Consider the following 12,893-nt stretch of genomic DNA (forward strand, 5'->3'; position numbering starts at 1 on the left):
AACATATTTAAATTACTGTATTGCATTTTTCAATCAGTCCTCTCAAAGTTTAGTTAGGATGCAAGGGTTTTTTTACCTTCTCATCTCAGAAACAGTTTCAGAAATGTGTGGTGTTTGAAGCAATAAAAGAAAAAGGAAGGAACTTTTTAAACGTTGCCCAGCATGCTCTGTATACCAGCTCTTCCCTGCACATTTCTGTGCATTTTATTTCCAGGCTTTAGTTCATAGCATCTCCCCAGCCATGTATGCCCCAGTACTTTACATCTTTCCAAATATTCGTCCTGCTTCACCTAGTGATTTGTTCAAGAGCAGTCTTTCCTATGGCACTCTTCAGTTGTCTCTATATTCTGATCTGTTATTCATGTATCTAATTGCTAATTTAACACTTATCAGCTGGCTTTATTGATAGTTTCCTTTTCAGATACCCTGTGTTTCTTTTGCCTCATGGCAGTGACAAGTTTACTTTTATACTGCCTAACAACCAGAGTGGTTAATTACATCATTTTGAAATCAGATCTGGGTTGAAATCCCAGCTTGCTACCTACTAGTTAGATGAATGTAGGTATAATTAACCTCTCCAAGCCTCAGTTTCCTTATCTGTAAATGGAAATTATTTCTTTATTTTAAAAATTAAATGGGAATATATGGAAAGCCTGGCACATTTAGGCATTGAAAGAGTTACCATTTTGGTTGATTGATACTGATCTTTATTTTAGTTTCCAGGAATATGGATCTAGTGGAACAGCCAATGCTGATAGTGAATATGAAAGAAGAATGATGTCTGTGTATAATCATGTCTTGGAGGAGGTGGAATCGCTCAATAGGAAATACACCCCTGTTTCTTATATGGCAAGTAGTGCTTGTTTTATTGAGTTTTTATTTGCTGACTTTTTATTATGGAGAGCTGGGTTTTTTGATCCATCCTGACACTTGTAACTGTGTGAACTCAACAAATTAACCTCTGTGCTTGTCTCCTTACCTGTGGAACAGGGTTAGTGCAGTACCTACTTCATGGCATTGTTGTGACAGTACTTAGCGCATCTCTAGCTGCTACATACCCACATTAAACATATGAAGTCTGCTCTACCTGAAAGTAGATCAAAAAAAGAAAAAAAAAATTTTTCTTAAAATGTAACTGAATTGCAATAGCTCTTAACCTTGGCTACAAATTAGGGTCATTGTGGGAGCTTTTTAAAAAATACAGCAATATCCAGGCCCTACCCCAGACCAGTCAAGTCTGAAATGATTACTGTATACACTAATTATACATTAGTGTATACAGTATCCTATTTAGAACAGTTACAACTTACACATTTTGGACATTATGATGGTGCTAAGTGATTTGTATTCAGGAATGAGTCTTCATACAACCTTTCAGTTTTTCACTTTCAATATAGTAGTCAACAAATTATATGAAATATTTAATACTTTACTATGAAGCTGATTTTATAATATTTATTCAATATTTTATTATAAAGTATGCTTTGTATTAGATGATTTTGCCCAAATCAAGGCTAATATAAGTGTTCTGAGTACTTTTAAGGTAAATTATGTATGGTGTCCAGTAGGGTAGGTGGATTTTTTGACCTTTGATATTTTCAATTTATGACGGGTTTATGGAACATAATCCCATTATAAGTTGTGGAACATCTGCACTTTTAGAAGCTTCCAGGTGATTCTCTCATGCTACCAGAATAGAGAACCACTGGCCAATTGAAACAGAAAAAAACTACACTTGTTTTCTTTCTTTTGTGTGTGCGCTCGAGCACGTGCGTGTACCACTGGGAATTGAACCCAGGTGTGCTCCACCACTGAGCTACATCCCTAACCCTTTTTATTTTTTGAGACAGGGTCTCCCTAAATTGCCGAGTCTGCCCTTGAACTTGGAATCCTTCTTCCTCAGCCTCTCAAATAGCTGGGATTATAGACATGCACCACTGCAGGCTAGGCTTATTTTCTGACTGGCAGTAAATCAGTTCCTGCCAGGTGATGACATTCATGTATTTTAGTAGATATACTCTTTGAACTGAATCTCTGCTACTTTAACATTGTTGCACTAACTACTTTTTAAATCTTTTCCCTTGACTTTTCAGTTGTAGGGTAGACTAACAAACTCTCGTATTTTCTCCTCCTTGTCTGACTATTCACCAGAATCTCAGCTCAGACTTCTGTAACAGAATATCACACATTGGCTAGTTTAAAGAGCATTTTATTTCTCATAGTTCTGGAAGCTAGGAAGTCTAGGATCAAAGTGCCAGCAGTCAGTGCCTGGTGAGGGTCTTTCCCTGACTTGCAGGTGGCCATCTTCTTACTATGTTCACATGGTTGAAAAAGAGAGTGTACTTTGGCCTCTTTTCCTTTTCTTTAAGGACACAAATCCCATATTGGCAGCCTCTCTAAATACTATCAGTTTGGTGGTTAGGGTTTCAATTAATTTGAGGGGACATAGTCAATCCATAACAGCCAGCCTCTGACTGTACACTTTGGACAGTTTCTCTTCTCCTGCTCACATGTTAGATGCTTGTATTCCCTGTAGCCCTTTCCTGATTCCTGCCCTTTTTATACTCTTACCCTTTGTTAAGTGTCTTAGAAGAAATTGGAAGGATGTGTCCTTCATTAAGGAGTTAGTTTAGATTTAGGATAAATGCTTTCCTTGACATAATTCTTTTCTTATAAAGTTATTAATAGTATTTGCTGAACTGATAAGTGTTTGACACTGAGATTCTTTGCTGAGAGAGGTGGTAAAGACTATCTTTGAAAAAAATCCACACGTCTTTGTGAGGAGTGATCATTTTGATACTCCCTGAACATCATCTGAAGGAATTAAGTAGATGCCAAACAATAACTCCACTTTGATGGAGCTGATTCTGCTGAATATAATGGAGAGATGAGAAATTTCTCCCTCTGTTTATTCAAAACTACATTCAGATTCTTGTGCTGTCTTTCAGTAGCTCTGTAACGTCCTTTTGTATGAAGTACAGAAAAAATAACCAACCTCATAAGATTTCTGTAAAGTTTCACATAAATAATGCATATTATCTAACATAGGGCCTGGAGTATAATGAGTACAACATTAAATTTTTTTCTCTCTTTCCAGATTGTATTTCTTACACTTGATACTTTGTGATACTCAAATAGTTTAGGGCTGGTATTGTGGCTCAGCGGTAGAGCACTCCTCTAGCACGGGCGGGACCTCGGTTCGATCCTCAGCACCACATAAAAATAAAGGCATTGTGTTGTGTCCATCTACACGTAAAAAATAAATATTTAAAAAATTAGTTTAAACTATCCTGGGAACAGAAAAAGACATAGGGCCTTCCCTTAGATTTTGACTGGGTGCAGTGGCACATGCCCTTCATACTAGCAGCTTAGGAGACTGAGGCAGGAGGATCATTGAGTTCAAAGCCAGCCTCAACAATTTAGTGAGGCCCTAAGCTACTCAGCAAGACACTGTCTCTAAATAAAATATAAAAAAGGGCTGGGGATGTGGCTCAATGGTTAAGTGGCCTGGGTTCAATCCCTGGTACCAAAAAAGAAAGAAAGAAAGATTTTATAAACAAATTATAGTATGTGTTCTGCATAAGGTGGCGATGTAGCACAAAAGAGAAAATGAGTTTGCCTCAAGTTCCCGAGACCCTAGGTTTGATTACCAACACTGCAAAAAGAAGAAAGAAATTTATGTAAAAGGATTGATAATGGGCTGGGGTTATGGCTAAGTGGTAGAGCACTTGCCTAGCACATGTGGGACACTGGGTTCAATTCTGAGCACCACATATGAATAAATAAAATAAAGGTCCATTGACAACTAAAAAAAGATGTTTTAAAAAAATAAAGTATTGATAAAATGTGATGGCAGGGGGCGTGTAATTCAAAGAGATGTCTTTGCATGTGAATTAGACAGATGAGGAGGGGTAGGGAATTTCAGGCAGAGAATGACATAATTCAAGAGCAGAGGCATACGATAGCATGGTGCCTTTTGGGAACACTTTGTTGTTGCTGCAGTGTCATGTGCAAGCCAAGCACCAGAGAGATCATCCTAGAGAGGTAGGTGGAGAGAGCTGACCAAAGGCTTTCAACACAGCATTAGAGAGTTTGGACTTTACCCTGAAGGGACTAGGAAGCCTTTTAGGAATTTTGAATAGGTGAGAGAGAGAGAAGTGGTTAAGATACAATTATATATTCTTAGGTACAGACAGGACAGGTAATGGCTTGGAGGGCATGCATTACTTTTGCAGTAATACAAAGTAAGAGCAAATTAATAAAATGTCAGTAGAAATGAGAAGAACAGCTGCATAGGAAAGATATTTAAGGGGTTAGCAATATTATTTTCAAGGTTTTGTCTTTTTTGTTTGTTTGTTTTAATTAGGTATGAGGTAATGCAGACTAGATTCCCAGCTTGAGTGACTGAGTACATTACTGGTTGGTCCTTTACTGAGACAGAATATACAGGGCTGGGGAAGAAGGTGAAGGTTTCATTTTCAAATATTTGGCCATGTTATAGGCAGTTGGGTAACAGAGGTCTGGAGTTGGAAGAAAGGTGGGCTGAGATGCAGATAGGGTAATCATGAGCATAGTTGTTCTTAAAGTCATGGGAGTAGAGAGCATTGCCTGTGGAGAACCTAAGAATTGAGAAGAGAAGATGACTGGGGAGAGACCAATATTTAAAGAACTTGCAAAAGAAGATCTTAGGAAAGAAGAAAGAAGATGGAGGAGAAGGAAAAAATCAGGAAAAAAGTGAGGATCAGGACCTTTTTCAGTTGGCTTTTCATTGCTGTGACCAAAATACCTAGCAAGAGAAACTTAAAAGAAAGTTTGCTTTGTGCTTATGGTTTCAGAGGTTTCATTTCAATCCATGCTCTGAGCCTAAGTTGAGGCCAAACATTGTGGAGAAACTTAGCAGAGGGAAGCTGCTCCCCTCATGGACTAAGATTGAAGGATTCACTGTAGTGTTTCTGTTCCTCTGCAATTAAACTAGGATTTTCAAAATTCATCTAAATGTGTGAAATAGATTTTTAAAATTTTATTAAACTTTCATAATTACATAAAGACAGATTATATAGTCATCTTTAATCTGAACCCTGGCAAATTTCCACAATTGCTTACTTTCTGGAGATCCATGGCCTCTGTGATAGAAAAGCCACCTAGTGGAGATGGAATGAAAAAATGAGCCAGTTCAAAGCTAAGGTTCTGCATGGGATCCCGTGTCAGTCTTTGAGTGGGTGTATACTGCTCTGGCTTTTTTACCATACTTTTTGTCATACTCTGCCTTATGAAACTCTGGCTTATTGTCTCAAATAATTGTGTAATAATATGGCTGTAGGTGCTATAGGAACATGAAATTTGCCTAATGCTTGGCCTTGAAGAATATGGATTTTCTCCCTTCTGTCATTTCTTATTGAATATAGTTCAAAATAAAGTAGAATCTGTAATTGTACTCCCTGACATGAACAATTGAATAGATATACACAGTTTCTGGATGTTATACCTATTTCCTGATTGCTGTGTATTTTTAATGTTCTCTGTATGAGCATTTGCAATTTTAAACTTCTTCATGAAGGTACCATTTGTTGATGAAATTTGAAACTTATTTTTTATTTTATTTTCTTCCCCCCAGCATACAGCATGCCTCTGCAATGCCATCATCGCTTTGCTGAAAGTTCCCCTTTCATTTCAGAGATATTTTTTCCAGAAACTGCAGTCTACCAGCATCAAGGTAAGTTAGGGAGAATACTAAGGTTAATATAGGTCAAAAATCCAAATGGGATGTAGCTGCATTTTAGTATGTTAACTTTGGTTTTGATAAAATTTGTAGCCTTTTTAATTTTTCCCTTTCCCTTCCTTTAGCAAGGATTTGGAGAAGAGAATGGGATTTGAGAGTTAATCCTCCTTCTCCCTTCTTAGCTGTTGGTACCAAATACAGTGAGACAGGCATTTGGGTAACTGGAGCCTATCCCTTGACTCCTACCTCCAGGCATAAGTTAGTGATTTTCATCAGAGTTGCCTACTAGGATCTTGATCTGAGTCTTAACGTCTGATCAGTCTGTTCAGACCTAACTTAAACCAAATCAAGTCCAGTAAAACATCACTATCACTGGTTCTACCTTCAAATCTCTTTTGCCTTTGAATAACAGCTTTTGGGAAACTGGACAATGAGTAGAGTTAGTATTTCTTAATATTTAAACTACTCAAAATTCAAAAACTTTTTTTAAAGTGTGTGTGTGTGTGTGTGTGTGTGTGTGTGTGTGTACACCCCATTCCTGCCCTTCACTGAGCAAGACCCATATGCTCCCTCAGAGGCCAGTACAGTTCATCTAAATGAAAGCATGCTACATGTGAAAGGATGCTACACGTGTACATATATACAGCATTAACATATATACACACATATATACAGCATTAATATACAGTGATCAGAAAAAGGGGTTGAACCGGGGCTGGGGATGTGGCTCAAGCGGTAGCGCGCCCGTCTGGCATGCGTGCAGCCTGGGTTCGATCCTCAGCACCACATACAAACAAAGATGCTGTGTCTGCCGAAAACTAAGAAATAAAATATTAAAATATTCTCTCTCTCTCTCTCTCTCTCTCTCTCTCTCTCTCTCTCTCTCTCTCCTCACTCTCTCTTAAAAAAAAAAAAAGAAAAAGAAAAAGGGGTTGAACCAGCTGTGTTCTGCCACTGGACTATATCTCCAAACCTTTTAATTTTGAGACAGGGTCTTTCTAAGTTGCCCAAGCTGATCTTGAACTTGGAATCCTCCTGTCTTAGCCTAACAAGTTGCTGGGATCACAAGTGAGCACCACCATGCCAGCTCAAAAGCTATTGAGGAGCAAAGAGCAGCTCGACATGAAAATTTACATAGTTCATTTCCCTACTGGAAGTGGTTCATTGTCAAAAAAAAAAAAAAGTCACACCCCAAACTTTGGCAGAACGGTGCCATTGCTATCCTGTAATCCTCTGTTACTATCAAACAAAACTGAGATTTGAGATGAAAAAACTTGGTGGTTTTTAAAAGGAGCATGAGAAGTAAGGAAGCTAGACTTTGAAGGTACTTCTCCTGGTTGTGCCAACACAGTTCATAGGGGTAGAAGGATGCGTGTGTGAATGTACTAACCTGTCACCAATGATCAGCTCAGACATGTTTGTGGGAAGAAAGCTTGCTCTTGGTTGTTGGCATTTATTTTAATGTTCACATTTCAGCTTGCTCTGTCGCCATCCCCCCGGAACCCTGCAGAACCTATTGCTGTCCAGAATAATCAACAGCTGGCATTAAAGGTAGAAGGAGTGGTTCAGCATGGATCTAAACCAGGACTCTTCCGCAAAATTCAGTCTGTCTGTCTGAATGTTTCTTCCACACTACAAAGTAAATCTGGTCAAGACTACAAGGTAATTTAGAAAAGAGGCAGAATTGTGATGCAAATTTTACCAACTCACTAATGAGAATTTTTCATGGTCAAGTAGATTGCAGTTACAGCTCCAAAGGAATCAGATGAATATAAAAGCATATATTGGGGATTTGAGGAGACTGTTAACCAATGCTTTTCTTTTACCTGTCTGAGCCAGTTAATAACGAGAGAAAGCATCCAAGCAGGCAGAGATCAAAATATGAGTTTGATTACTGTTAGAGCTGTGGGAAAACCTGGCTCAGGTGCCTGGCAGTGATTTTTCAATCTTATACCTCTGGGTAAATTATCCCACCTAGCCTCAACCTGAGTCCCTATACCCCATTCCTGCCCTTCACTGAGCAAGACTCATATGCTCCCTCAGAGGCCAGTACAGTTCATCTAAATGAAAGCATGCTACATGTGAAAGAATGCTACACGTGTACATATATACAGCATTAGCATACAGTGATCAGAAAAAGTCAAGTCTTTTTTTTTTTTAAGGGTGTTTGCTACCTTCAGAAGTCACAAGGTAGGTAAGTATTAAACAAAACCAGGTTTATATTGCTGGTGAGAGCTAGGATGTTGAATGTGTGCCTACTAATTATCAGTGTTTCTTCTTTTGGTACCAGGGATTAAACCCAGAGTGGCTCTACCTCTGAGCTGCATCCTTAGCCCGTTTTTTTTTTTTTTTTTTTTTTTTTTTGCTTTTTGAGACAGGATCTCAGTAAGTTCCATAGGCTGGCCTTGAACTTTCAGTCTTCCGGCCTTAGCCTCCTGAGTAACTAGAATTATAGGCTGGTGCTACCATACCCCGCAGTGTTCCCTTTTAAGACATCTCTTTCCTTTTCCTTAATGATTTATCCATAAGGGTAAACAGTAAGTGGGTCAAGGGAACAAATCTACTGTAGTTGTACTAGCAAAGTTGCCCAGATTAGTTGTATCCAGGTTTATTGTAGCATGTTTGAACTAAGATCCTCATGGCAAGGAAGAGAGGGGTATCAGTGACGATATTTTAAAAAGAGCATTTCATTTTCTTAGATAGTTTGTGGCTAAAAAATGAAGTCAAGGACTGGTTTAAGCCATTATTACTTTCTTTGGTACCTCTTACTCTGGCACTCTGTCTACTCCTGTAAGGCTCAGCCTTCCTATCTTTTCCTCTCTTTTGATTCATGACCCAAAGTACAGTGCCTTAAGTCACCAGTAAGTAAATATTTAAATATTTGGTGAATGACTAAAAAAAAAAAATTCTTTACTCTGTAGACTGTATTTAGAGTACAGCTGTTACAGCTGAGTAATCTTAACTGTCACAGAAGATTTTAGTGAGAGTTTACATAGTTTATGGTAGTCTGGAGGTCTGCCCTCACTTTGGATTTGAAACAAGTAACTAACTACAAATCACTTTTTTGCTTATGTATAATAATTTTCTCTATTATTGACTTAGCTCACAAGAAGCATTGTTTAAAGTCAGCATAAAGCTATGTTAGTTCATGATTACCTTTCAGTTTTAATTGCAATTAAAATGATTCCAACTTAAAATGCAGTCATCCATTAAGATTGATCAGATCTCCTAGGCCTATTTCTGGTGCTTTTAAGGAAGTTCTTTGGTAGGCCTGTTACTTTAGGGAAATAAAAACCTTACAAAAGCCAGTCATGGTGGCATATACCTGTATATGTATTGTCCCTACCTAAATACAAGGATGCTAGGAAATTTAGGGTAGAAAAAGGGCCTTTGATGAGGGATTGTTTTCAGTTATAGTACTCTGTCATTCTAATATTCTATCAAAAAAGGAACAAGATTGCCTATTTTCTTATTCTCATATTTGAAATAGAATTGACAGGTATGTTTCATATAGTCAGCAGTTGGCCCAGCGACTCAGGAGGCTGAGACAAAAGGATCACATGTTTAAGGATAGCCCCAGCAACTTAGTGAGACCTTGTCTCAAAATAAAAAGGGTTGGGGTCTCATCCATGTCCCTCGTGGACGATGGAATTTGGGTTTCCTCTGCATGATGCGGACTGGCTACAAAATAAAGCTAAGAAAAGAAGTCAGCGAAAAAACAACACTGCGCAGAAAGTAAATTTTAGAAAGTGAAAGCAGAAGGCTCTTCGACTTTAGGGATGGAACTTCCACACTGGGAAGAGAGAGAGAGAGAGAGATAGATATCGAGCCTGCATTTGCTTTACTACATGGGAAAAACTTCAAAGGTTTTCCATAGAATGTTCTTCACCAAATTAGGTAGGAGGTGGGCTGTCTAGTTTCCAAGAGGTTATGCCCAACTCCGGAGCTATGAGCTATGAGATTGGAGCAAAAACAGAGGTCAGTGCATTGTGCAATACATCCAGTGGGAGAAGCCACAAAACAAATTGCAATGCCAAACCTAAATCTCCTTGGCTCAAGGCCAAGTGACGATGCTCAAATAGCTCAGGGGTGGCTCTCCACGTTGGTGATGTAGCTTACACAGGGAAATGTCTCTGAATGACCTCATGATAACTGCTCATTGAGACACTTTTTTTTTTTTTTCAGGGTACTGAGATAGATAATTGCACTACAGAAACACAGAGCAATCTGGTCAAATAACCATTAATATTACTTTTATATTCTCAGAATAAATCTGCCTCTTAATAGGCTTTATCTTGGTATAGGTGAGGATCCACTAACAGATATCCTATTTGGAGGACAAAGGCATGAGTGTCTAGCTAAGTAAATCAATGTTATAAATCTACGATAATACATAATGTTACTAGTCTGTATTATACTACTAGTGTAATATTATGCTACTAATCTGTGTTAGTTATTCTGCCAATATATATTGTACTACTAGTCTGAATAGGACACCCATTAAATGAGCATTGTACAAGTTCTAAAGTTAATTTACTCCTTTAAGAGTAAAGAATGACTGAATTCCTTTTGTAATATTAAATCAGACTAAGGGAGGAAAATACTTAAATTAACTTGGTGTTATATTCTTATTTAGTCTCTTAAATTTCAAACTCCCTGAAATAAGTGGCCGTATCCTATTTCTTCCAAATATCTTTCTACAGACTAAAGAAAGGTGGGGATTTAGAGAATTGGGTGGAGAGAGCACAGAAGAGAAGCCAGCACATTAGGGGGTTTAAGAGTCTCTGGGAGGTGCTGGGGCTGTGGCTCAAGCGGTAGCGCGCCCGTCTGGCATGCGTGCGGCCCGGGGTCGATCCTCAGCACCACATACCAACAAAGATGTTGTGTCCGCCGATAAATGAAAAATAAATATTAAAAAAAAAAAAAAAAAGAATCTCTGGGAACTCATTCTACTCAATGAGAGTAGGAAGCATTGTCACCTGATAGCTGTGAGGGTAGGCTCTGGAGTTGGCCTGCCTGAGTTCACACTCAGCTCTGCTACTCACTAACATTCTTTGGAGAACCTACTTGACCTCTTTGCATCAACCCCACAGCTGAAAAGCAAGAATAATATTAGTACCTACCTTTTGGTTGTTTGCAAGGTACCAACCATTTAGAATAGGGTGTGGCTTAGAATGAGCCCTGAATAAATGTAGCTGTTGTCATTATTTAACAATTCTTTCATTCCAGATACCCATTGATAATATGACCAATGAGATGGAACAGAGGGTTGAGCCTCATAATGATTACTTCAGTACTCAGTTTTTGTTGAACTTTGCTATCCTGGGAACACACAACATTACAGTGGAATCCTCAGTGAAAGATGCTAATGGTATCGTATGGAAGACTGGCCCCAGAACTACCATATTTGTCAAATCTCTAGAAGACCCTTATTCTCAGCAAATTCGCCTACAACAGCAACAAGCCCAGCAGCCGTTACAACAGCAGCAACAGCGAAATGCCTACACTCGGTTTTAACCATGCAAGTGCACTACAGCCTTCAAGGGATTGATCAAATTGACAGAAGTAGTTTGCTTTTTCATATGTATTAAGTATGAAACTTAAATGTGAAATCCATTTATTCGTTGATTTCTCTAACGTAACGTTCTGGAGGAAAACATCTCTTCCTGTAAAAATTTAGTTTGAGAAATGATTGGGTTCCTGGCCAGAAAGTTGTTGTTGTTGTTTTCCCTTTCCCTTTTTAAACCAAGTCCTTTATCTAACATATTTAACATTTTTATTGTTTTACTATTTTTTCTGTTACTGAGATGCTGCTTCTTTCCGGAATAGTCACATATTTTGCTTGCTTCGGTGGCACATATACTAAAATTGGAACAATACAGAGAAGATTAGCATGGCCCCTGCACAAGGATGATATGCAGATTCATGAAACATTCCATGTTTTAAAAAAAACAGTCACATATTCGATTATAGAGTTATAAATTTGACTGCTTCTCTACTGTAATACATCATTTGCTGCCTGATATGGACCTGGAACTTGAGCTAAGCATAGGAAGCTCTAACCATTCAGTGCAGGGTTTATCCACGCAGTGGGAACTGAGTCCTTCTATAAATGAACTGAAAAGTGGTTCCACAATATCCTGCCTTCTGGACTCTGAGAACCTGCAATCTAGCAGAACTGAAACATGCTGCTGCATTATTTCAGCCACTTACCTATCTCTTTCTGTGCTAAAGCAGTTTTAATTTATTGTTTTGATATATTAGTTGAGCAGCTAGCAATTACATAGAAACATTGGAGATTAATAATTTGTTATTTTTTCTAATATAGCCTGTGAATGTGTTTAATATAGACTTTTTACATTGTTTCTATAAGTGAAAACATCACTCATTTAATATCTTAATGTTTTAAGTTAATAGGGGCAGATCTCCTTTGATTGGTTTGGTTTCTCTGTGATGAGTCATGTAATATTATACTGGATTGTCTAGAAAAAAACTGTCTCTTTATAATACAACTTCAATTAGTTGGGATGCTCAGGGAATAGAGTTTTCTGGTTAGCCAGAAAAGCCTTTTTTTTCTATTTCAACAGTGGTTGAAAACAACAAAATAGTATACTTTTTTTTGTCTTAACCCAGTTTACAAGGTGTAATTGAACTGTTTCCTGATTTGAGATCATTTAGTGCTTTGGGATCATGATTTCTAAACATCAGGGATGATCATAGGATTGCAGGTATTGCTAGCTAATTGGTCTGGATGCAGCTCCTAAGATGAAGCAGGACACGTTTCCTGGAATTGTCCTTTTTGAATAAATTTTTCAATTTCTTTGCTTGTGTTTTGCCCTTTCTCTTCAAAGTTACATTGATTCAAAAGAGGGTTAGAGTTTATGCTTTGAAAAAAAATTAGGGATTTTAATTTTTTATTTTTTTGTTGTTTTATGGCCTCTGGGAGTGAGAAGCAATTGCCAACTCAGGTCCCCCCAAGATCATTTGGCTTCATGAGCCATTGCCCCCTCATAATACATTCTACTGCCAACACAGACATCATCATAGTATATACAGGTCTACAGTGTCCACTATAAGTGACATCCCTTTAGAAACCATCCAAATGTATGCAGTGCACAATTTGCACAGCTGTGTCAGTGTTTGGGAGCAATGCCTGGGGAAATATAAGAGCTGT

The 12,893-nt window shown here is 38.2% G+C and overlaps 1 protein-coding gene across 1 annotated transcript in view; it reads left to right on the forward strand.

Moving 5' to 3' along the window:
* Positions 1 to 12,539, forward strand: part of INTS7 (integrator complex subunit 7) — an 89,694-nt gene extending 77,155 nt beyond the window's left edge. The window contains exons 17-20 of the mRNA XM_081297839.1: positions 717 to 849; positions 5,615 to 5,713; positions 7,196 to 7,381; positions 10,949 to 12,539. Coding sequence (XP_081153965.1) covers positions 717 to 849; positions 5,615 to 5,713; positions 7,196 to 7,381; positions 10,949 to 11,236 — 706 coding nt within the window. The 3' untranslated portion in view covers positions 11,237 to 12,539. The remainder of the gene's footprint in view (positions 1 to 716; positions 850 to 5,614; positions 5,714 to 7,195; positions 7,382 to 10,948) is intronic.
* The last annotated feature ends 354 nt before the right edge of the window (positions 12,540 to 12,893 follow it).

This window comes from Spermophilus citellus (assembly GCF_964194105.1).
Source record: "Spermophilus citellus genome assembly, chromosome: 6".
Classification (NCBI taxonomy): domain Eukaryota; kingdom Metazoa; phylum Chordata; class Mammalia; order Rodentia; family Sciuridae; genus Spermophilus; species Spermophilus citellus.